Genomic DNA, 24523 nt, shown 5'->3' on the forward strand with positions numbered 1-24523 from the left:
TAGAAATGGATCAAACAGAGCCATGACCACGAGTTAACACCGTTGTGTAAACCACTAATTTATTTCTATTGCTGGTTGGTTTTGGTGGCAAGTGCTTGTCTCATTAATTTCCTACACAGTTATTCTCTCTTTAGGTCTCTTAGAAGCAAAACACAGTCTCCATTTATTGAATTTTGATTTGAATGGGTGAGAGCAAATATCAAGTTTTGCAAAAACCTAGGGTTTTCAACAACCTATAACAACAGCTTTTGATAAAACTATTTCAGCAAGTTGTCACTGTAACAAGCTTGATTTGTAACTACAAAAATCTAAATTTTTAACGACTGAGGATTTATCAACTTTTTAAAAAAGTCTCCTCAATATTGCTTGACAAATGTGAAATGGAAGGTCATTCACATATACGATGTGTCTCTTAAGAGGCACCAATCACATTTTGGCTGATGTTTTGGTAGATATCTGTGGTTACACTTTTGCACTGTGTAGTTGGAGTCAACCTAAACAAATACTGCTCATCACGTCTTTCATGCAATGTCCAGTGTAGATGGAAAGTGTCAGTTTGTTTCCTGTTACAGACAAAATGATTTTGAAAATGTAATTTTATGTGTCCATTCAATAGAGGGGCCTAATTAGTCTACTTCACTATTCATTTCATTGGTATGAATTAACAGGAACAGTAAAACAGGAAGAAAAACCAGTACTCCAGCAGTGACTGAACAGCCCTGCTGCAGGACAGTAACAGTCATTGTGGACCAGGGCAGTGCTGTCACTGGTGGTGTACTGGTTATTCCATGAGTTTTAATGTCCCTGTTAGTTCATACTGATAAAATAATAAAACTCCATTTTAAAAATAATTTTGTTTGTAACAGGAAATAGACTGATGCTTTCTGTTGACACTGTATTTCACTTAAGAGATGTGATGAGTACTACTTCATTGGGCTGACTCCAGCAACACATGGCAAAAAAGAAATTGCAAATATCTGCCAAAACACCAGAGAAAATGTGTCTGATGACTCTTAGGAGAGACACCCTGAATAAGGAATATGTGTAGCTTCAAAACTGGACATTGTAGGGCTCCCTTCATGATTTCTCTTCAGCCACTAAATTTTTCTCTTCTTTCAACATTGTTTGAATTACTCATCACACTTTTTGCATTCTGTTTACTAAGTATGATTCCAACTAATTGTGTGAAAAGCCATAAATTCTGTAAAACTTAAGTTTTTCTAAGAGAGTAACATGATCTATGCAAGAAATGCCATGGAGAAATCACAAAACAAAAACTGTCAATATTTTATTATTTAGGGCATGTAATATTCGGTGAGTGAATTTGTAAACAGCATTCCCAGCCAAGCAGTCCTGTTACAATCCAAACTGTGATGTGCTAAGAAAATTGTTTCTTCTTAAATGTGAGAGTAACTCCTGAGTATATTACTTTTTTGAATATTTTGCAAAAAGATGTCAGTAAAGAAACTGGATGATAATTACTGAAGTCTTCCTTGTCATCTTTCTAATAAAGATGATTAACAACTGCATACTTTAATCTGTCTAGAAAAATTCCCTATGCCAGTGATGCATTATGTATATCACTAAGAACAGTACTTATAAAATTAGAACAATTTTTAAAAATTCAGATGGAAATTCCATCAACACCACATGAACTTATGTTTTTTTTAATTTTTATAGTTTTTTTAATTTCAGTAAAGGATGTTGGTGCTATTTCTAGCTGCCTACAGTTTTATAGAAATGTGTTTTTTAATATATTCTCTTTCTTCTTAAACTCAAACATTTCATCCTACTTTTGCTACTATATTTAATACCTGCTACTTGTGAATTATCAGCCACAACACTATCATTTAGTTTAATTGCTATGGTATATTGTACACTGACTGGTTGTCTTGTCTCCCATTTCCCAATATTCCATACAGTTTTAATCTTATTATCTGTCAGGAGTGCATATTTCTGGACTTTTTAGTGACTTTCCTGAAAATGCTATAGTATGTTTTGTAGAATGCTAATAATATCAAATCTTTACTTATTCCATCCTCTATACCAGTTTCTCTTTTCCCCTTTCATCAAATTTTAATCTCTTTAGTTATTTATGACTTAATTACTTTCTTAATGACTTTGTGGATAACTATATAGTAAAGCTACTTTCAAATAGTAACACCAATTTACTATATAATATATTGGATTTCAAATTAGCATCTCTTTCCACATATACCCCATCCCTTACAACCACTTTTAAATCAGTCTTCAAATATTATACTCTGTTATGATTAATAAGCCAGACTGCTCTGTATGAATGTGCCTAACATTCTACATTGTATATTTAAATTAATTGTGCATCATTATCAGAAAGTTCATTCTGAGCACCACGTATAAAAATGTTATTAATCAGAGTCCTGCTAATTTGCTACATGAGCTGGAAAATATACAACTGAAATCAGATTGAAACAGCCAAAAAATGATTTCAGTTCATTTTTCCTGTCACAGTCTTCTAAGAAATCTACACAGAAACCTCCACAAAGTAGCAACTGTTTCTTCTTCTCTGATAAGTAAGCCAATCAATGCATCTAGAAACATACTACAAGTAGTTTACATGTATCATATTCAACTGTGTTCAAGATGGCAGAGAGTATGGGGTTAAGTGAAGTTGTACCCCCAATTTTTATGAATTCTCATAAGTTATCAGGCATCAAAAGAGAAAACAAAAAAATACACTGAAGTGCCAAAGAAACTGGTATAGGCATGCGTATTCAAATACAGAGATATGTAAACATACAGTATACGGCACTGTGCTTAGAAACACCTATATAAGACAAAAAGTGTCTGATGCAGTTGTTAGATCAGTTACTGCTACAACGGCAGGTTATCAAGATTTAAGTTAATTTGAACATGGTGTTATTGTTGGTGCACAAGTGATGGGACACAGCATCTCTGAGGTAGTGATGAAGTGGAGATTTTCCCATACGACCATTTCACAAGTGTACCATGAATATCAGGAATCCAGTAAAACATCAAATCTCCGATATTGTTGCAGCCAGAAAAAGATCCTGTAAGAACAGGACCAATGATGACTAAAGGGAAATGTTCAATGTGACAGGAGTGCAACCCTTCTGAAAATTGGTGCAGATTTCAATGCTGGGCCATCAACAACTGTCAGCGTGCAAACTATTCAGTGAAATATCATCGCTATGGGCTTTCAGAGCCAAAGGCCCACACTCATGTACCCTTGATGACTGCACAACACAAAGCTTTATGCCCTGCCTTAACCTGATGTGATGAAGCAAGCTGGGATAATTTTAATTCCCCTCTTGTTTTGCCATCTGCCTCCTTAGAATTCATTTTTTTCAATTTTAGCTAATTACCATTAACATATGTGAATACTATCTCATTTCCATAAAAGAGAAAGGTTGGCCCTCAGTTTTAAAGAATATAACACCAGATCTAATTTTGTGCTTAGGTTTATGTATGTAATTGATTTTTCTAATTTACTTTGACTATTCCTATTAGTATCTTTTGTTATAGGGCAAAATCAGTAACAGTTTCATAACTTGAATTCTATTGTTTACATGTAAACAAATATAAATTCTATACTAATTATAAACATTTGGAAGAAGAAATGCTAGTAACCTTAAAGTATCTATTTGGCTCTATTCGAAAACATGTTAGCAAAACCACCCCAGAATTAATTCCAAAGTAATTAACAGTTTTGTCAAAAGTATTGTTTGCATAATGATATTTGTTAATCTCATGATTTAAGCAAATCATCTAGGCCAGTAGAAGAAACTGTTACGAAGACGCAACTTCATTGTATTCAGTTAATTTAATGAGTTAAGTTTTAATTGTAATTTCTGTAAATTTAACTTTAAACACTGTGTAGTTTCAGTAACTATTATTGTGATGATATATAAGGGCCCAATTTTTGGTCCAGAGACAGTCAGTCCACATTCAAGTTTTAAATGAAGAAATAGAGCAGGTACAACTGCTATACCAACATTGGACTGTTGATGACCGAAAATATGTTGCCTGGTTGGACAAGTCTTATTTCAAAACTGTATCAAGCAGATGGATGAGTATGGGTATGGAGACAGCCTCATGAATCCATGGACCCTAAAAGTTAGCAGGAGCTATTCAAACTGGTAGAGGCTCTGTAATGGTGTGAGGCATGTCCAGTTGTAGTGACATGGGACCCCTGATACTTCTAGGTGCAACTCTGACAGGTGACACATACACAAGCATCCTGTCTGACCACCTGCAGCCATTCATGTCCATTGTACATTCCAATGGACTTGGGCAATTCTAGCAGGACAATGCGACACCCCACACATCTAGAATTGCTACAGAGTGGCTCCAGAAACACTCTTCTGAGCTTAAACACATCTGCTGGCCAATAAACTCCCCACACATGAACATTATTGAGCATATCTGGGATGCCTTGCAACGTGCTGTTCAGAAAAGATCTCCACCCTCTCATACTCTTACAGATTTATGGACAGCCCTGCAGGATTCATGCTGTCAATTCCTTCCAGCACTACTTCAGACATTAGTCGAGTCCATGCCATATTGTGTTATGGCACTTCTGTGTGCTCGCGGGCGCTCTATGCAATATTTGGAAAGTGTACCAGTTTCTTTGACTCTTCAGTGTATAACAGCAGTCGTCCACAAAGTTCCAAGTCTTGTGGCACACACACACACACACACACACACAAATCCATCTAACACAGGATGTAAGTGTGTAATGTGATGAGCACATTGACAAATCCAAACTCATTGAAACTACAAACTCACTGCACGTAATTGTGTGCAGACCAATGGAGGAAGCAAAGCACTGGCTGATAGGCTGAAAACACTGAAAGTGAACGTAATAAACTAAAGACCACCAATTTGGCCAAAAGCAGAAGTAACAAAGGAAAAATGTATACATGGATCTCTATGTTACTATTACCTGTACTTTGATTCAGAGAAGGCATCTCCACAATTGAAGGTGTATTTTCATTTACCAATAACATTTTGGGAATGCCTTGAGAAGAAGACATTGCCTGTTGACATATTTTGTGACCTGTCTAAGGCCTTTGACCGGCATGCCACTACTGAATCTGAGGGAATATGGGCAACTGGCTCAAATCCTGTCTACAGGGCAGACAGTTACAATGTTTGCAGATGACACAAGTATTGTGACAGACAATAAAACATTCACCAACCTAGAGTTAAATGCCAGACAATTACTTGCAGATGTTCTGAACTAGTTCACAGTAAATTCAGCAAACCAATTACATTCATTTCCATTCTAATCACAAAAGCTCACAGGAGGTAAACACTGCACATGAGAGCCAGTAGATACAGCACATACACTGTTTGAAGTTCTTAGGTGTTCATATAGATAGTAGGCTTAATAGGGAAGACTTAGCTCAGCACCATTTGCAATGTGGGTAAACGCCAAAATCAAAGACATCAGCATCTCAAAATCTAACTACTTTGGTTACTTACATTCACTTACATGTTATGGAATAATCTTCTGAGACAATTCACCACTGTCAAAATGTCTTTGCAAGTTAGGAAAAGGTTGTCCAAATTTTGTGTGGAGTGTATCCAAGAACCTCATGTCATAATTTTTTAAGCAAATAGGGGTACTAACCACTGCCTCACAATATCCCTTTTCAATCATGACATCCACACTTCACAGTCCTTCTTAATATTAAATGAATGGTATATATGTGGTGTCTGTTCTTTTGGGCATGTTCAAAACAACAGATACCTTGTTGATCCAGCAGCCACTATGGATTAAGACACAAAGAAATTACAGAACATTGGCTATTAGTGGGCATTGATTCAAATCAATGAGAAAAGTTGAAAATTTGTACTGGACTGGGATTTAAACCCAGGTCTCCTGCTTATGAGACAGATGCACCGACCATTGCACCATTTTGACACAGTGGTCATTGCAGTTGCATGGACTACCCTAGCATGCCTCCCACGAGACCCAAATTCTCAACTTCACCACACACTACTAATGTGGTGCCACTTGCCCGCTATCCTCATTACTTGCGGCATTTTGCTGATTCCTGTAAGAGTTCAAGCCTGGTGTGCATTGGCACTGAAGAAACAAGGGTCGTCCTTGCCTTAATTACATACATAGACTGTGGTGCCTGTTCTTTTGGACATGTCAGTGCATCTGCCCAGTAAGCAGGAGAGACAGCTTTGAATCCCAGCCTGGCACAAATTTTCAACTTTCTCAACTGATATGAATCAATTCTCACTCACAGCCAATGTTCTGAAAGAACAGACACTTCATATATATAATTAAGGTGAGGACAGCCTATGATCTCTTCAGTGCAGATGCAAACCAAAATCGAACTGTTGCGGGAATCGGTGAAATGCCACAAGTAATGAGGATAATGGGCAAGAGGCTACATAAGTAGTGTGTGGATAAGTTGAGAATTTGGGTCTGGCAGGAGGTGTGCTAGGTTAACCCATGCAGTTATGATGACCACTGTATATGTATGGTCAGCTCATTTAACTAGTAAGCAGCAGACCTTGGTTTGAAACCCAGTTCTGCACAAATTTTCAACTTTCCCCATTGATTTTAATCAATGCCCACTCATAGCCAATTCTGTAATTCCTTTGTGTCTTAAAATAAAGGAATCTCTCCATCATCATAACACAATAAGGAAATGTGACATACACTATGATCAGAAAATTTTGTCTCTGGTGCAAAAAGGTGTAAAATATACAAGCACAAAAATCTTTGACAGTCTTCCAAGTAATATAAAATATCTATGGGGTAATCATATACTACTTAAAAGTAAACTAAAGGAGCTCTTGCTTGGAAAGATGAATTCTTTAGCAGAGCAGTGCGGGGTAGCTGTGCAGTCTGAGGCACCTTGTCACGGTTCGTGCAAATCGGAGGTTCGAGTCCTCCCTCAGGCATGTGTGTGTGTGTGTGTGTGTGTGTGTGTGTGTGTGTGTGTGTGTGTGTGTGTGTATGTGTGTATGTGTGTGTGTGTGTGTGTGTGTGTGTGTGTTGTCCTTAGCCTACATTAGTTTTAAGTTAGGTTACATAGAGTGTAAGGTTAGGGACCGATGACCTCAGCAGTTTGGTCCCATAGTACTTACCACAAATTTCCATTTTCTTTAACAGAGATAGATAAGATTATTTCCCATGTATTTCTGTGTATTCCTGCTTTAATGTGATTTGCTGCTTTCATTACATTAATTATGTTCTGTAAGTCAAGAAGATGGTCTATTTTTACTGTATAAATAACTTTAAGTGATATCTGAAAATTGTAGCTTAACCTCTGTTTGTGAGTGTAATTAGAACTCACTGATTGCCTTTTTTATTATTATTTTTTAATTTGTATTCTTAATCTTTGTCTGTAGTCCTTAATGATATCAATATAATAATGAGTTAAATGTAAATGCTTGGTAATGCCTTGCATTACCAAGCATAAATGGATTTGTGGTATATGTATCACAGTAAATAAAAATAAATAAATAAATACAATATTTTTAAATGATTACAGTGTACACATAAAAGTAGTTTCTGGAATGTCCATTCACTTATACTGTTTGTAGACTCTCAGTAAGGTGTTTTAGAAGTTGTACACTTGAGTAGGGAGCATATTTTTCAGGAACTCTCAATCTGTGTGATACATTCAGCAGGCCTTTATTTCTTGTGTGGTATAAATGAACATCTGCTTTTTTTTCTAGTAATGTATTGCCTTTGATTAATGAAAGTATTGTTCTCCATATGTACATAGATGAAAAATTCAATACTTATACACTACTGGCCATTAAAATTGCTTCACCAACAAGAAATGCAGATGATAAATGGGTATTCATTGGACAAATATACTAGAACTGACATGTGATTACAATTTCATGCAATTTGGGCAGAGAGATCGTGAGAAATCAGCACCCAGAACAACTATCTCTGGCCGTAACAACGGCCTTGATATGCCTGGGCATTGAGTCAGACAGAGCTTGGATGGCATGTACAGGTACAGCTGTCCATGCAGCTTCAACACGATGCCACAGTTCATCAAGAGTAGTGACTGGTGTATTGTGATGAGCCAGTTGCTTGGCCACCATTGACCAGACGTTTTCAATTGGTGAGAGATCTGGAGAACGTACTGGCCAGGGCAGCAGCCAAACGTTTTCTGTATCCAGAAAGGCCCGTACAGGTCCAGCAAAGTGCGGTCATGCATTATCCTGTTGAAATGTAGGGTTTTGCAGGGATCGAATGAAGGGTAGAGCCATGGGTCATAACTCATCTGAAATGTAACGTCCACTGTTCAAAGTGTTGTCAATGCAAACAAGAGGTGACTGAAATGTGTAACCAATGGCACCCGATACTGTCACGCCGGGTGATACGCCAGTATGGTGATGACAAATACAAGCTTCCAATGTGCGTTCACTGCGATGTCACCAAACACGGATGCGATCATCATGATGCTGTAAACAGAACCTGGATTCATCCAAAAAAAATGACGTTTTGCCATTCGTGCACCCAGGTTCGTCATTGAGCACACCATCGCAGGTGCTCCTGTCTGTGATGCAGCATCAAGGGTAAACGCAGCAATGGTCTCCAAGCTCGTAGTCCATGCTGCTGCAAACATCGTCGAACTGTTCGTGGAGATGGTTGTTGTCTTGCAAACGTCCCCATCTGTTGACTCAGGGATCAAGACGTGGCTGCATGATCCATTACAGCCATGCGGATAAGATGCCTGTTATCTCGACTGCTAGTGATACGAAGCCGTTGGGACCCAGCACGGCATTCCGTATTACCCTCCTGAACCCACTGATTCCATATTCTGTTAACAGTCATTGGATCTCGACCAATGTGAGCAGCAATGTCACGATATAATAAACCGCAATCGTGATAGGCTACAATCCGACCTTTATCAAAGTCGGAAACGTGATGGTTCTCATTTCTCCTCCTTACACGAGGCATCACAACAATGTTTCACCAGACAACACCGGTCAACTGCTGTTCGTGTATGAGAAATCGGTTGGAAACTTTCCTCATGTCAGCACATTGTAGGTGTCGCCAACGGCGCCAACCCTGTGTGAATGCTCTGAAAAGCTAATCATTTGCATATCACAGCATCTTCTTCCTGTCGGTTAAATTTCGTGTCTGTAGCACGTCATCTTTGTGGTGTAGAAGTTTTAATGGCCAGCAGTGTAGATTATGAAAGACAGTTCTGTATAAAAGTCTGTTTTTTTTTAATTCAAAATTGTCCTAATGCTCTTTTTTGCAGTACAAAAATTCTTTTTCTGTTGTTGCTGCTTTAATTTCCCCAAACAGTAATTCCATACTGTAAGTATTTCCAGGGACAGATGTGAACTCTGGCAACAACTAATTCATTATGAACTGCAAATTAAAACTGAAGAAATTACAGAAAGGTAGGAAATTAAGGAGGTGGGGCCTGGATAAGTTGAAAGAACCAAAGATTGTTGAGATTTTCAGAGGGAACATTAGGGAATTATTGACTAGAACAGGGGAAAGAATACAGCAGAAGATGAATAGGTAGCTTTGAGAGATGAAATAGTGAAGGTAATAGAAGGTCATATAGGTGAAAAGACGAGGCCTAGTAGAAATCCTTGGATATCACAGGAGATACTGAACTTAACTAATGAAAAGAGAAAATATAAAAATGTAGCAAATCAAGCAGGCAAAAATAAATACAAAGTCTAAAAAATGAGACTGACAGGGAGTGCAAAATAGGTAAGCAGGAATGCCCAGAGGACAACTGTAAGGATTTAGAAGCAGTTGTATGACTATCAAGTGCTCAGATGGAAAACCAGTACTAAACAAGGAAGGGAAAGGTGGAAAGAATATATAGAGGGTCTATACAAGGGGGAGTAACTTGATGGCAATAATACAGAAAGGGAGGGGATGTAGGTGAATATGAGATGGGAGATACAATGTTGTGAAAATAATGTGACAGAGCACTGGAAAACCAAAGTAAAAGTAAGGCCCCTGGAGTAAACAACATTCCATCACAACTACCAATAGCCTTATGAGAACCAGCCATGACAAAACTCTTCCATCTGGTGTTTAAAGTGCATGAGACAAGCAAAATACCTCATCCTTCAAGACGAATGTAATAATTCCAGTTACAAAGACAGTAGGTGCTCTTGGATGTGATAGATGTTCTGTGCCGTTCTGAACATCATGAAAACACAAGCAGAAGTAAAATGTAAGGGACTAAAGACTAGAATCATTTTCATTTAGAGTGAACATGTAAAAAAGGAGAAGTTGTAACATATGTAAAAGTTGGACACAAATAAAAAAATATCAAAACAAGCAGTTTTTGTGCAGATCAGAACCTATAAGCATATGCTTTTGAGTTTTCACTGCAGAATACTTCTTTTGTAATTTTATTTATTATGAAACAGCTTGCACATTACGCTAACAAAAAACTCCTATGTACAGTGTAGCATGCTCTATTTTAACCATTATTGGTGTTTTTACTGTGGTCTTCAGTCCGAAGACTGGTTTGCTGCAGCATAACTACTGCAATCTATGTCCTAAATCTGCTTACTGTATTCATCTCTTAGTCTCCCTCCACTATTTTTACAGTCCACACTTACCTCCAATACTGCTTGACACGGTCATGTTAATTAAATATGTAGGTGTAACACTGCAGAGTAATATGAAATGAGATGAACATGTTAAGGATTGTAGTAGGGAAGGTGAACGGTCAGCTTTGTTTTATTGGTAGAATTTTAGGAAAGTGTGGCCCATTTGTGAAGAAGACCACTTACAGGACACTAGTGCAACCCATTGTTGAGTGCTCTTTGAGTGTTTTGGATCCACAACAGGTCAGATTGAAGGAAGACATTGAAGCAATTCAAATGTGGGCTGCTGGATTTGTTACCAGTTAAGCTCAAACAACATGCAAGCAGTATGGAGATGCTTCAGAAACTCAACTGTGAATCATTGGAGGGAAGGGACATTTCTTTCAAGGACAACTATTGAGAAAATTAGAGAATTGGCATTTGAGGCTGACTGCAGAATGATTCTACCGCTGCCAACATAAATTTCATGTACAGATGATGAAGATAAGATTAGAGGGATTAGGGCTTGTATAGAGGCATAAAGACAGTTGTTTTTCCTTTGCTCTATTTGCGAGTGTAACAGGAAAGGAAATGACTAGTAGTGATACAGTGTACCCCCTGCCACACACCATATGGTGGCTTGCAGAGTATGTATGTAGATGTAGATCACTTCAGAATTTTCTACACCTTCTAGACATACAAGAAACTCATCTATCTGGTTTTTCAGCTCCCTAGTGTTCTGATGAAACAAACTATTTTAATTTACAATGAAATGAATGTGGTACAAAGTGCTGAAGTCTTCTTTAGCTTCTAATTTCTAGCATGGATCCCTGTGCAGCCAACAAGTCTGTGTGAACAGAATAGCCCTTTTCCTCTTTATGTACTGATACTGATGAATTTTTCTCCAGGTTGTCCTAAAAATACATCCTTTCAAGAATGTATTGGGGTGTTTTGACTGATCCACACATACTTTTGACCAGTGTACTGGTTTAGGTTTAGAACATGGAAATTCTAAAAGTGCTCATCAACAACTTCAGCTTTGTAGGTTCCAGCAACTCTGAGTTTCACAGTGCTGAGTTACTTTGAGATTTAAAAGGAAATTTTAAATTTAACTTAACCTAGGTATCTGTGACATCTGTTACATGAAAGTGTGTTACTTATATTCAAGAAAATAACAATAGTAGGTGTTACATTAATGGTGTCTGCCTTTATTTACAATTATGCTGTGAAATGGAAGCAGAGCTACCAATTAATAAGATAATATAATGTAATAATAATAATAATTATTATTATTATAACTGTCCTCTGGGACCATACACTATGAGAAATAATTACCTGAACATGCATGCTGTGGTACTATGTCAAAGATGCTCTCCATATTTATGTAAACTATCCACAGCATCTTCCTAATACTTATTACATCTTGTTAGCACCTTGTACAATGTGGAGTGGAAAAATGTGTATTTGTTTACAGCATGGTGTCTTATTCAGGTTTTTAGTTTGTTGAGGTGAGGAGGAGGCAGAATAGCAGGCAGTCTGCATTTGTAAAATACTGGTTTCAGTATCTATAGGTACATGCTTACTTAACAATTATTGACAATTTTAACATAGGCACAAGGCAAAATACAGCACTAAGACAATACTGGACGTACCACACATATACAACCTAAAGATAAAAATAGATAAACCTATGAGAGTAACTAAATATAATGAAACTTGTATTGATCACATGGTAACAAATATTCTTTCGTGCTACTATGACACACAGGTAATAAACCCCATGCCAGTAGACCATTTTTCAATCATTATAGATATTAACATAAGGACTGATGGAAGTGAGCAGAAGATATGGGGGCTAAAAAAGGCAAATTAACTCACAAAACCTAATTCAGTTAAAAAAGATGTTAATGGTAGAAAAAAGGGAAGTAGTATATGGAGACAATGATGAAGATGCTAGATGGGATCAGTTTTTTCTTTATTTACTTACTGCTATAATGTTACATGTCCTGTCAGTAGAATAGTAAAAGAAAGAAAAGCTTGGTGATTGGAGAGGTACTCGTTGGAAGAAATCAAGTGAAAATGTTTTCTGATCCCTCTAAGCAAAGAAACATGAGGCATACAATACATTGTACAAAATAAACAAGGAAGAGTACTGCAGTTCCATCAGAAAGACAAAGGAATTATTCACTGAGACAGCTGTAGACTGATGGTTCTTCATAAATGAAGACAGAGGAAAAGTAACAAAAATGGGCACATGACATCAACTCACTGACAAATGGCAACAGGTATCTAGATCCTCCAGAAACAACAAACACCTTCAACAGACATTATATAACTGTAGCAGAAGAATTGATAAAACAAAATAAAACAGATGAACTAATGCTAAAAATTCCACATATGAGTCATACCACTGCATTCATTCCAGCAATTGATACAAAAGTTTCAAATCTAGTAAAGCAACTAAAAGTCAGACATTCACTTGGTTTCAATAGTGTTATATCACATCTCAAAGAAGTGTAGGGAAAGTATACAAAAACCATTAATACCTGTGCTCAATGCTGCAATAGAGTATGGTATATTCCCAGATTCACTAAAAGCAAGTAAAATAACGTCAGTATTTAAGAAAGGAAACAGAGGTGAATTCAGAAAATACCAGTCAATATCATCAATCTGCACCCTTGAAAAAGTCTATGAAATGACAATACAGAATAAAACTGTTAGTTTAATAAATAAATTTAACATACTCCACTCATCACAAAATGGTTTCAGAGAAGGGAAATCAATAATAATGACATCAACTGATTTAGTTGAACATATTCTGAATTCACTTGACAGGTAACAGATGACTTGCAGGATCTTAAAGGACCTGTCTAAAGCACTTGACTGTGTGAATCACTGTCAGTAAGAAATTTGAGGCACACTAGTTGACAAAATATAATTACAGATCTGAATTACAAATTGTCAGATATGATGTGCCACAAGGTTCTGTGGTCTGCCTGAAACTATTAATTCTCTTCATAAACAATTTCCCAGAATACATAAAGCAGAACTTTATAAAGTATGCTGATGACACTTAACATTATATTGTAGCTGAGACAAAGGAGGAGCTTGAAAAGGGAGCACTCCTAAATTTTGGAACTGCAGACAAGTATCTAGTAGAAAACAGTATTTTTATAAATCAATCTAAAACAATGTGTGTAGTGTTCCAAACCAAACAGAGTGAAGCTTATAATGTAAATATTAAATTAAACAGAGAGGAAATTAAAGACGTAAGCATTACACAATTTTAGGAACTATTACAGATAACCATTTGACATGGGAGCATGTAGAAAGAGAAGCACCCACATATTCCAGATGTTCAGAAGAGCAAAGGTTATGGATCATTAAGTTCTCAGGATACTGTGCTATAAATGTGTCATCTGACATTTGTCCTTATGAATTCATATATGGGGAAGTGCAGAAAAGAGCAGTGAGGTGTATAGCAAAAATACCACCCAGGCAGACCTGTAGACAAGCTTCTGAACACAATAATATTAAGACAGTGTACTTGCTGTACATATATCTGAATATTATGGCAGTGACGGTAAGTGAAAAACACTGCCTAAATAAACAATTGTGGAAAGGATAAGTTACCACTCACCATAAGATGATACATTGAGTTGTACACAGGCACAACACAAAGACTGTTACATATTAAGCTTTCAGCCAATGCCTCAGGGCTGAGAGGCTAGAGATAGTGGCAATGTGTGTGTGAGATGTGATTGCTTGTGTGAATGTTTATGTGTTTTACTTTTCTGATGAAGTTTTTGGCCGATTGGTTAGTGTGTCAATGTATCATCTTTATGGTGAGTATCATTTTATCCTTTCCATAACTGTTGACATTTCAACCTGGACCTCCTATAAAAGGATGTACATGACTATGTAACAAGAAGAAAGGAAAATTATTATGCAAGACAATGAAATTGCAAACTGACAATGAGTGCTCAAGATGAAGCAGGCAAAAAGGTTTTTTAACAAGTTACCAAAATCAGTTATGGAATAAATGGAATTACTTTTTTGAAAAAATTCTTTAAAGGTGTATCTCACTGAGACATGTATATACAGTATGGGTGAGTATCAGATATCAAATTAAATGTTAGATTTTATATTCAAACAAAAAGTATGTAGCACACTCATACCTGCCTGTTAGGTGGAATCCTGTGTTCTTTATTGCACATGGGTTGTATTTAAGCTTTGATGTAATGTAACATGGTGAATCCATTCAGAACACAGGCCTTCATCTGTCTTATTCTTCCTGCCTACAAAATTTTATGACACACCCTATATTTTCAGCTGAAAATCATCAGCTAGGGTCCATGGGCAAAGAATAAATATATAAATAAATAGGCTGATTACTGATTCATCAGAAGACTTCAACAGAATATTAAGGGAAAATGTTTCATATGAGTACTGAATGTACGTCTACGTGATGAATATGCATTCACCATGTGTGGAGTTTGAAGATCATTAAATGTTTGGGTTAACAATGAGTATGTTACATGCTTCAAATGTCCTTAAAACGGAATTTGGTAAATGCGCTCAGTTTTGTTACATACTGATTATTTGCATTTCTGACAATCACTTCTCATTGATCAGTGACACAACACTAACTTCCATTTTCTAGTGACATGCTACTATCACCTTGGAGTACTGAATCTCTTAAGGTACAGATAAGAATTATATTTATTTATATAAGTTCCAAGCACTGGGGCTCTTATAGCCACATTTTCAGCTGGAAGAAAAAACAAACATCCTGCTTCATGAAGGAATTATCCAAATGGGATGGAGATCAGTAAATGTGATGTACATGTACCGACAAACAAATGATTACAGATTCATAAAAATTGGATGATTTATTCATGAGAGAGAGCTTTGGAAATCGAGCAAGTCAATAACATGCTGATGCACCACTGGCCTTTATGCAAGCAATTATTCAGCTTGTCACTGATTGAAAAAGTTGTTTGATGTCCTCCTGAGGGATATCATACCAAATTCTGGCATGTTAGATCTTCAAAATACTGAACTGGTTATTGGGCCCTGCCATTATGCTCCAAATTTTCTCTACTGGGGAAATATCTGGTGATCTCGCTGGCCAAGGCAGGGTTTGGCAAGCATGAAGATATTCATTAGAAACTCTCACTGTATTCAGGCAGACATTATCTTTCTGAAATGTACACTCAGGATGGCTTGCCATGAAAGACAACATAACAGGATGTAGAATATCATCAATGTACTACTGTGCTGCAAAAGTGCCATGAATGACAACCAAAGGGGTCTTGCTAGGAAAAGAAATGGCATCCCAGATCGTCACTCATGGTTGTCAGCCTGTATGGCAGGTAAAAGCCAGATTGGTATTGCACTGCTGTCCAGGGTGCCCCAGACATGTCTTTGGTGATCACTGGGTCCCAGTTCGAAGCCAGACTCATCATTGAAGACAATTCTACTTCAGTAAATGAGATTCCAGGCCAAAGACGTGTCTGGAGATAACCTGGACAGTGGTGCAATACCAACTTGGCTGCCACGTATCATATGACCAGACAAACAGGAGTGATGGTCTGGGGTGTCATCTCTTTCTGTAACAAGACCCCTTTGGTTGTCATCTGTGGAACCCTTACAGAACAGTAGTACATTGGTGATGTTCTAAGCTACATTTTGTTGTCCTTCATGGCAAACAATACTGGGCTTACATTTCAACAATTTAATGTCCACCCACACATAGTGAAAGTTTCTTCTGCTTATCTCCATGCTTGCAAAGCACTACTTTGGCCAGAAAAGTTGCTGGGTTTCTCCTGAATTGAGAATGTTTGGAGCATTATGGGCAGAGCCCTCCAGCCTCTCAGGATTCTGATCATCTAACATGTCAGCTGTGCAGAATTTGGGATGATATCCCTCAGGAGCACATCCAGCAATTCTATCAACCAATGCCAAGTCAAATAACTTGTATTTGTATTTGTATTTCTTTATTGGTCCTGCAAATCATGTTTAGGTACATATTTTGCACAAACGATGTAGGACAAGTCAGGTTGGTACAGTATATACAACATCATACACATTGTTATTTTGAAAGAATAAATAATTAAAAATTATTCAAGACATGTTGAATATTGATGACAAATTTAATATAATGAAATAAAATGATAGACTTATTAAGAATATTTGAAAAGTTACAATACACTTTTCTGGTACTCTAAAAATTCAGAAACAGAATAGAAGCAGTGGTCAAACAAGTACTCTTTCAGTTTCACTTTAAACTTTTGTAAATTTTGCATCTGTTTCAAATAGGGTGGCATGTGATTGTACAGCCTTATGCCAGTACGATACACTCCTCTCTTATAAATGTTTGTACTTACTGTATTGACATGCAAGTAATGCTTCTGCCTAGTATCACAGTTATACTTGAAGATATTTCCATCTTTTAAAATACTTCCTTTCGTGAAATTTAATACTTCGTACATATATAAGCAAGGAAGAGGCAGCATACTGAGATTTTTAAACATTGATTTACAGGATATACAGGATACAGGATATAAAAATGAAAAAGCTGGCATACTATGCTTACTTTCATTCCATAATGTCATATGGGATTATTTTCTGGGGTAATTCATCAAGCCAAGCTAAAGTTTTCCGGGCACAAAAACGTGCAGTAAGAATTATATGTGGTGTGAACTCAAGAACATCCTGCAGAAGCCTGTTTAGGGAACTAGGGATACTAACTACAGCTTCCCAATATATTTATTCCTTAATGAAATTTGTCATTAAAAATATATCACTTTTTCAAACCAACAGCTCAATTCATGGAATCAATACTAGAAATAAGAATAATCTTCACAAGGATTTAAAGTCACTTAGTCTTGTACAAAAAGGTGTGCATTATTCAGGAACACACATTTTCAATAACTTGTCAGCAGCCATAAAAAGCTTAACAACCAATGAAATTCAGTTTAAGAGAAGCCTAAAGGATTTATTGGTGGCCAACTCCTACTCCATTGATGAATTTCTGAGGAAAACCAACTGATTTGTATATAAGTACAACATAACTTCTGCACAATTTCAGTGCAGTAATGTGTTCACTGAAAATTTGTGTGTGTGTGTGTGTGTGTGTGTGTGTGTGTGTGTGTGTGTGTGTGTGTAAGTATAATCTAACTTCTGCACCATTTCAGTGCAGTAATGTGTTCATTGTAAATAAGTATTACAGTAGTTGTATTACATGTTTCTTACCTTATAAATAAATATAAAACTTTTTTATTTTAAATTCAGTGCAATAGTATTTGTAAAATGACTCTTAGTGTTCATTAAAAAATGACGATCATTCCACTTGGGACCTGTGGAATGGTACATTAGCTTATTTGTTTTAGTTTAAATATTTGTCATGTACTGTTGTTTTTCTGACATGTTCCACATCCTGGAGGACCTCCTCACTACGGATCAATTGGAATGAAAGTAAATCTAATCTAATCTAATCTAATCTGTACTCAGCATGGTTTATTATTCTATCAATCTGTTTCTGTAGCCTAAACTGTTTGCATAAGGGCCAGATGTGGAGCAAAACATTATTGACTTGCTCAATTTGTGAAGCTCTTTCTCTTTATAAGTCATGCAGTTTTTCTGAAATTGTAATAATTTGTTTGTTTGTACACGTACATCATATCTGCCAACCTATGTTCCATTCTGATAATACCTTCACCATGTGTCACTTTTTGTCTCAGAGTGTAAATCTGGGGAAAATTTTGGTGATTTAACATTTGTTTGAGTCAGTAACATAGAAAATAAAGATAATGTTAACATGGGGTACAGATCTCTCAGTTTTTTTCTTTTGCTTTAATGGGATGAATAAATGAAGCAATGTGGTGATTAAGTTTGTTAGAAGTCCTACATAAAGATATTCTGTATCAGTCAAAAAATACAAACAATGCTCACCCAAAATGTCAAGTATTGTTTGATGATTGGAGACAATTACACCCACTTTGTTCTCCTTCAAATGATGACAGTCACGCATCTCCCAAGTGATACCAATAAGTTTTGAGATATACTTCAGTACTTTAGATACATCACTGTAAGAAAGAAAAATAGATTTAGACTTATTTTTTGTACTAATTATTCATTACACTGCACTCAGTTAAAGATTGCTTTTTCTTTCAGTCGCTTGTACAATTCAGGTTATAAATTACAATATTTTTGTATCTTATACTGAAAATTATTTACTACAGACACATATATAATTAGGGATTACTTGTCGTTATTTCCTAAAATTCTGTCACATAGATGGTACAGCACACTTAAAGATGAGAAAATATTCTCTATGTTCTATTTCAACTGGCCATTTTGTACCACAAAACAAATGAACCAGGGAAGTTTGTTCAAACTTACTTCTCAGGATGTAATAATACAGCAAGTTTTGGAAATGAGGAGGGGGAGGTGGTGTGATTGTTTGAATGGGGATGGGAGAGGCAGGGGAAATTTGCTCCATACCATCAACAAGTAAATCCTTGATGCTCATCCACAAACTGAATGCAAGTAACAGGAAACTTCCTCAATGTGAGACTACAATACTTGTGCAGCAGAGTGCCACAGTGGTAATTACCATCTTTAACTTGTCACCTAAGTCATAAAACTCTGTAAAAAAGAATCATTTTTGGTACAAGTGTTTGCCCCCCAACTGCAAGTAAGTAATCACTTGCATCTACATGCAGTATTGTGACATGATTCATCCAAATTAGACACTATATCACTATATTTGCAACAATGTATGGTTGTGTCGTATACCATATAACAGGGTCCAACAGAAAAATTAAGTTGATATTTTTGCATAGCAGAATGGGAAGCAAACATGGTACAATGCTCTAGGATATTATCTAAGAAATGGATGTCACTTGTCAATAAAGAAGGGTTGGTGCAGACACCAATGTGAAGATTAGTCATAAGGTTTTACTTATAGCCTCAAAAAATTACACTGTTGATTTTTTGTTTGTATGCTGGTGCATGTCTGCAGTCCTGGCACATGTTGAAATTCTTGTGTTGCCCTACCACAGTATGTCACTAGAGGAGCCAAAAGAGTATGTCACAGACCAATAATAGAGTGGACTTCGTTTTCTGCATTTGAAGGAAAACAACTTAGCAACAATCCATGGTAATTGATGGAAGTGTACAGCAACAAAGTATCATTGTCTGACACAGTGACTGGGTGGCAGAGGCTCTCCCTGCATGGTCAAAGAAATCTGAATGACAAAAACCAAAGTGTCAGGCTATTTCTCTTTAAAAGACGGTAAATCACAAGAGAAGCTGACACTCTGATCACATCTGAGGTGACACTGACAAAAGCAAAAATCAGTCATAGATCATCAGTTTTCAACATCTGGCTCAACATTTTGAACATGGCAGAGGTTGCTGCTCACTGGGTTCTGTGACTGCTCACACCCATTCAAGAAGCCCTCCAAACCAAGGCAGCAGTAGAAATGCTGTAGGTGTCTCAGTCCAATCTAAACAACTTTTTTAGCCACCTAACCACACTTGATGAGAGCTGTGTGTATTGCTATACTGAGACAAAGGAGCAAAGCAAATAGTGGAAACATGTGGATTCACCACTGCTGAAAAAGGCAAAGAGTCAACCATCATCGAGCAAGGTGATGCTAGGTGTTTTTGGGACTGCCATGGTGTGGTGCTAACAGATTATGCTAATAAGGAGCAAATCATCACAGGAGTATACAACTAAAATCCCCTGAAAATGTTACAGGAGGCTGTCAAAATGACGTGGAGCAGAAAGCTGTCTGAGGACGTGTTTGTACTCCATAAAAATGCCTGAGCTTATTCTGCGCAAGACACAGTCACACAAGCTGCATCTTTGGGCTATCAAAATTTGTGGCATCCCATATTATCCTGACATGGCACTCAGTGGCTTTCCTTTGATGAAAAGACCATTTTCAGAATGCAATGAGGTGATTTTCAAGGTGGAACATTTCCTGAGCAGCCGAAATGCAGATTTCTACAACCAAGGTCTCCACCAAATCATCCACTGTTGAGAAAAATGTGTTGCTTTCAAAAGTGAACATGTAGAAAAAGACAAACACAAAATTTTCACTTTCATAGCTTGAGTCTTCAAAGTAATAAAACTCTATGATTACTCTTCTTATAAACGTTGGTCTGGTATACAGTTGTTCCTTTAGCATGTCAAGGATTACTGTTTGGGCCTTATGGACAAAGGCTTGGTAGACATCAAAAAGTAATGATATAGATGACGCAGGGTTGCCCTTAAAGCTCAATATGTGGGTGTATGTTCTGGGATCTGAAGACTACATTGGTACCGGAACTGTTTGGTGAAGCTAATAACATGAATGGAGTCAAGACTTAGGCTGAAGACATCTAAATGGTGTCTGGGGATGCAGATGGGAGTTGAGAGAAAATGCCAAATATGTGCTCTTATAGATATAAATTGACTTTAGGAGCATCAAATTGGTGATAGCTACAAATAAAACTAAATATATATTACTTAAAGGATGGTTCTCCATAAATCACAACCCAACTCTTATGTGTGATAACAGCCCAGTTACTCAAAGCACCATTTTCAGATACTAAAAAGTATTCTTGAATGGTAAAATAAACATTTTGATGCTATCACAGTTTGTCAAAAGACACCCAAGAATATGTGTAAAATTAATCAGACATAAATTACTCCTTCAGCCTGTGAGATTTTACAACAATGCATTTTGATCACCATTGTGGGCTTTCCTGAAAGTGTTTGAGTTCACAGACTGGTTGATAAGACACAGAGCCAGCCCAAGATACCTGAAGTAAGAAGTTTTCCTGAGATATCTGTGATTGCTTAGTATTTCACCAGCAAACACTCTTCTCACCATTCTAGGAATATGCTCTGACAATACCACTGTATGCTACCTGGTCATAACATGTTGATTATGGTGAGATGGCTTAGATGAATTCAAGCACTCTCCCACAGATCAAACAAACCTGTGAACATTCATGCTGCCCTTCTCTCTATACATTCGGTATCCCCTGTTAATCCTATTTGGTATGGGTCCCACACATTTGAGCAATATTCATTTGAGCAATATTGCACAAGTGGTTGGTAAGCTGTCTCCTTTGTAGACTACCTGCATGTACCCAGTATTCTACCAATAAACTGAAGTCTACCACCTGCCTTACCCACAACTGAGCCTACATGTTCACTCCATTTCACATTCCTACAAAGTGTTACACTCAGATATTTGTATGAGTTAAACAATTCCAACTGTGGCTCACTGGTATAATGGTCAGAGGATGTATTTTACATTTTGTGAAGTGCACAGTTTTACCTTTCTGAACATTTAAAACAAGTTGCCAGTACTTGCACCACTTTGAAATCTTATCAAGAACTGACTCAATATTTATGCAGCTTCTTTCAGACAGTACTTCATTATAGGTTACTGTATAATCTGCAAAAAGTCTGAGGTTACTATTAATACAGTCTGCAAGGTCATTAATGTACAGCGTGAACAACAAGAGACCCAACACACTTCCCTGGGCCACACTCAAAGTTACTTCTCCATCTGTTGATGACTCTCCAGCCAAAATAACTTGCTGTGTCCTCCCTCACTCCAGTCATGAATTTTGCTTGCTACCCCATATGATCAAAGTTTTGGTAACAAGCTCAGATATGGTACTGAGTCACATGCTTTTCAGAAAGCAAGAAATACTACATCTACTTGACTGTCTTGATCCAAAGCTTTCAGTATGTCATGTAAGAAAACTGTGAGTTGGGTGACACATGGTCGATTTTTGCAGAATCCATGCTGTTTAGCTAGGAGAAGGTCATTATGTTTGAGCTCAGAATATGTTCTAAGATTCTACAACAAATCAATGTCTAGGATGCTGGACAGTAGTTTTGTGGATTCTTCTACTACTCTTTTTGTAAATGGGCATGACCTGCACTTTCTCCCAACTACAGGGCATGTTTTTTTTTAGTTTAGAAATCTATTATAGATTACAGTTAACAAGGGAGCTAACTGAGCCACAAATTCAGCATAGAAGTTTGTAGTGTTTCCATCAGGCCCTGGAGATTTGTTCAGCTTTAATGATTTCAGCTGTTTCCAAACTGACACTATCACTTATTTCACTCAACTTTTCAGTGGTACATGGTTAATGCTCAGCTCAGGCAATTCTCCTGGGTTTTCCTTTCTAAAGGAATATTTGAAAATGGAGTTAAGCATTCTGTTTCCGCTTTGCTGCCCTCAATTTTCAGTTCCTGTCTCATCTACAAGTGACTGGGCACTAACTTTGGTGCCACTAACAACCTCTACATATGACCAGAATTTCTTTGGGCTTTGTGAAACAGCATTCTGCCATGGTAGTCATTGAAGGCTTCACGCATTGCTCTCTTGACACCCAAATGTGTTTTATTTAGCATCTCTCTATCTAGGATCCTATGGTTTGTTTTACACCTATTATTCAGTAATTCCTGTTTCTTTAGAAGTTTCTTTACAGGTTTTGTCCCAAATGAAATACATAAGCTGAATTGGTGTGCAGCTTCCACAGTCCACATTTCTTTTTCACCTCTTCTCCTCCCCTAATAGTGAAAGCGTGTTTGATACATAGTTGTCTATCTGATATAAATTCAATGCCTGTGGTTATGGAAGGGGTGAATTTAAGAAACTTCAGAGTGAATCAAACCTGTAATTTTGGGAAAGGATGAGAATTTTATGGGATTTGCAATGGGTATAATCTGTTGAAAATGGAAACAGATAAAAGCAATATAAGTTCTGTTGTGCATAAGAAAAGAGATGTGAATATGTAGTCAGGCTGATGTAATCTGGATTAGACCAGATTTTGTGAACCAGAAATAATGAAAACTCAAGGAACATTGTACTTGCATAGAATAGTAACCCGTTGTAAATGAGATGTGATGACATAATAAAGAATGGTATATGCATCTCTGCTGATACTAATGGTTAAGTTCTTTCTATCATAATATCTTGGTCATGACAGTTCAAAATTATAGCACTAATAAAAGAAGAAAGAGTGAAAGGAAGAATACTGCTGTCTACAATAACTGTTGATGTGATGTGATTCTGGTAGCAGTGATGATGAATGGTAAGACTGGTTTTAGTGGTGCTGTTGATAATGGTGAAGTATATAGCCCTACTAAGCTATAGAATAAAAAACCAGATTTTTACAGACCTACTAGTACTTACGTTAAATTGTCAACATTCCTAGGGCGCAGCAAAAATAATGGAATGCATATTAATCCTGCCACAGAAACACAAAATATGTACGCAAAGTATCGCAGATAGAATTTCAGTGTTCCAAAGTCTCCACGTACACTGATCCACAATAAAGGTAAACTTAAAAGGACTGTTACAACAGGCCACTGGATTCCTTCTTCCATGAAAGTCTCCATGATGTCACCTGAAAATGAGAAAAACAATTTTTCAGAGTTTCTATATGTATAGGCTTTTCACTATAGTTTTTGGTAGTTAACACTCAAAATATATTGTAATCTGAAGTTCCTTCAATATAAAACTACAAATAGATTAATTAATTATAAATGTGATTAAACATAGGAAATAAAGTTCTGTTACATGAAGCCACTTTCAGATGGTTTCTAGTAGAGTTTAACTAGCAATTTTTCACGCTTTCCAATTGCATGTGAGTGCAAATTCCTTTTATAATGTTGACAAAACTGAAGGATATAAAGGAGCACAGGATTCTTGAGAAAATTTGCCATTCAAGTCATACACATGTGTTGTAAATGACTGTATAGTTCTGCAAAGATGTTATTGCATAGAACACATTCCACAAACAAATTGCATAAACAAATTAATTTTTTTATTACTGATTATCATGTTACTATTCATAAAACTATGAGTTCAGTCACAATTGTTTTTTTCCTGGAATTATCTCAGTCAGCGGAGTCTGTGTGTTAATGGTGCAGTGCACA

The 24523-nt window shown here is 36.9% G+C and overlaps 1 protein-coding gene across 3 annotated transcripts in view; it reads right to left on the reverse strand.

Moving 5' to 3' along the window:
* The window catches only part of LOC124556701 (1-acyl-sn-glycerol-3-phosphate acyltransferase alpha-like), a 713163-nt gene that overhangs the window by 39082 nt on the left and 649558 nt on the right, over positions 1-24523 (reverse strand). For all 3 annotated transcript variants that reach the window (XM_047130675.1, XM_047130677.1, XM_047130674.1), the window contains 2 exons: positions 23778-23991; positions 18517-18650 (listed from right to left, as the gene is read on the reverse strand). In XM_047130675.1, the coding sequence (XP_046986631.1) occupies positions 18517-18650; positions 23778-23983 (340 nt within the window). In that variant the 5' untranslated portion in view covers positions 23984-23991. The remainder of the gene's footprint in view (positions 1-18516; positions 18651-23777; positions 23992-24523) is intronic.

Source organism: Schistocerca americana, chromosome X (genome assembly GCF_021461395.2).
Source record: "Schistocerca americana isolate TAMUIC-IGC-003095 chromosome X, iqSchAmer2.1, whole genome shotgun sequence".
Taxonomy (NCBI): domain Eukaryota; kingdom Metazoa; phylum Arthropoda; class Insecta; order Orthoptera; family Acrididae; genus Schistocerca; species Schistocerca americana.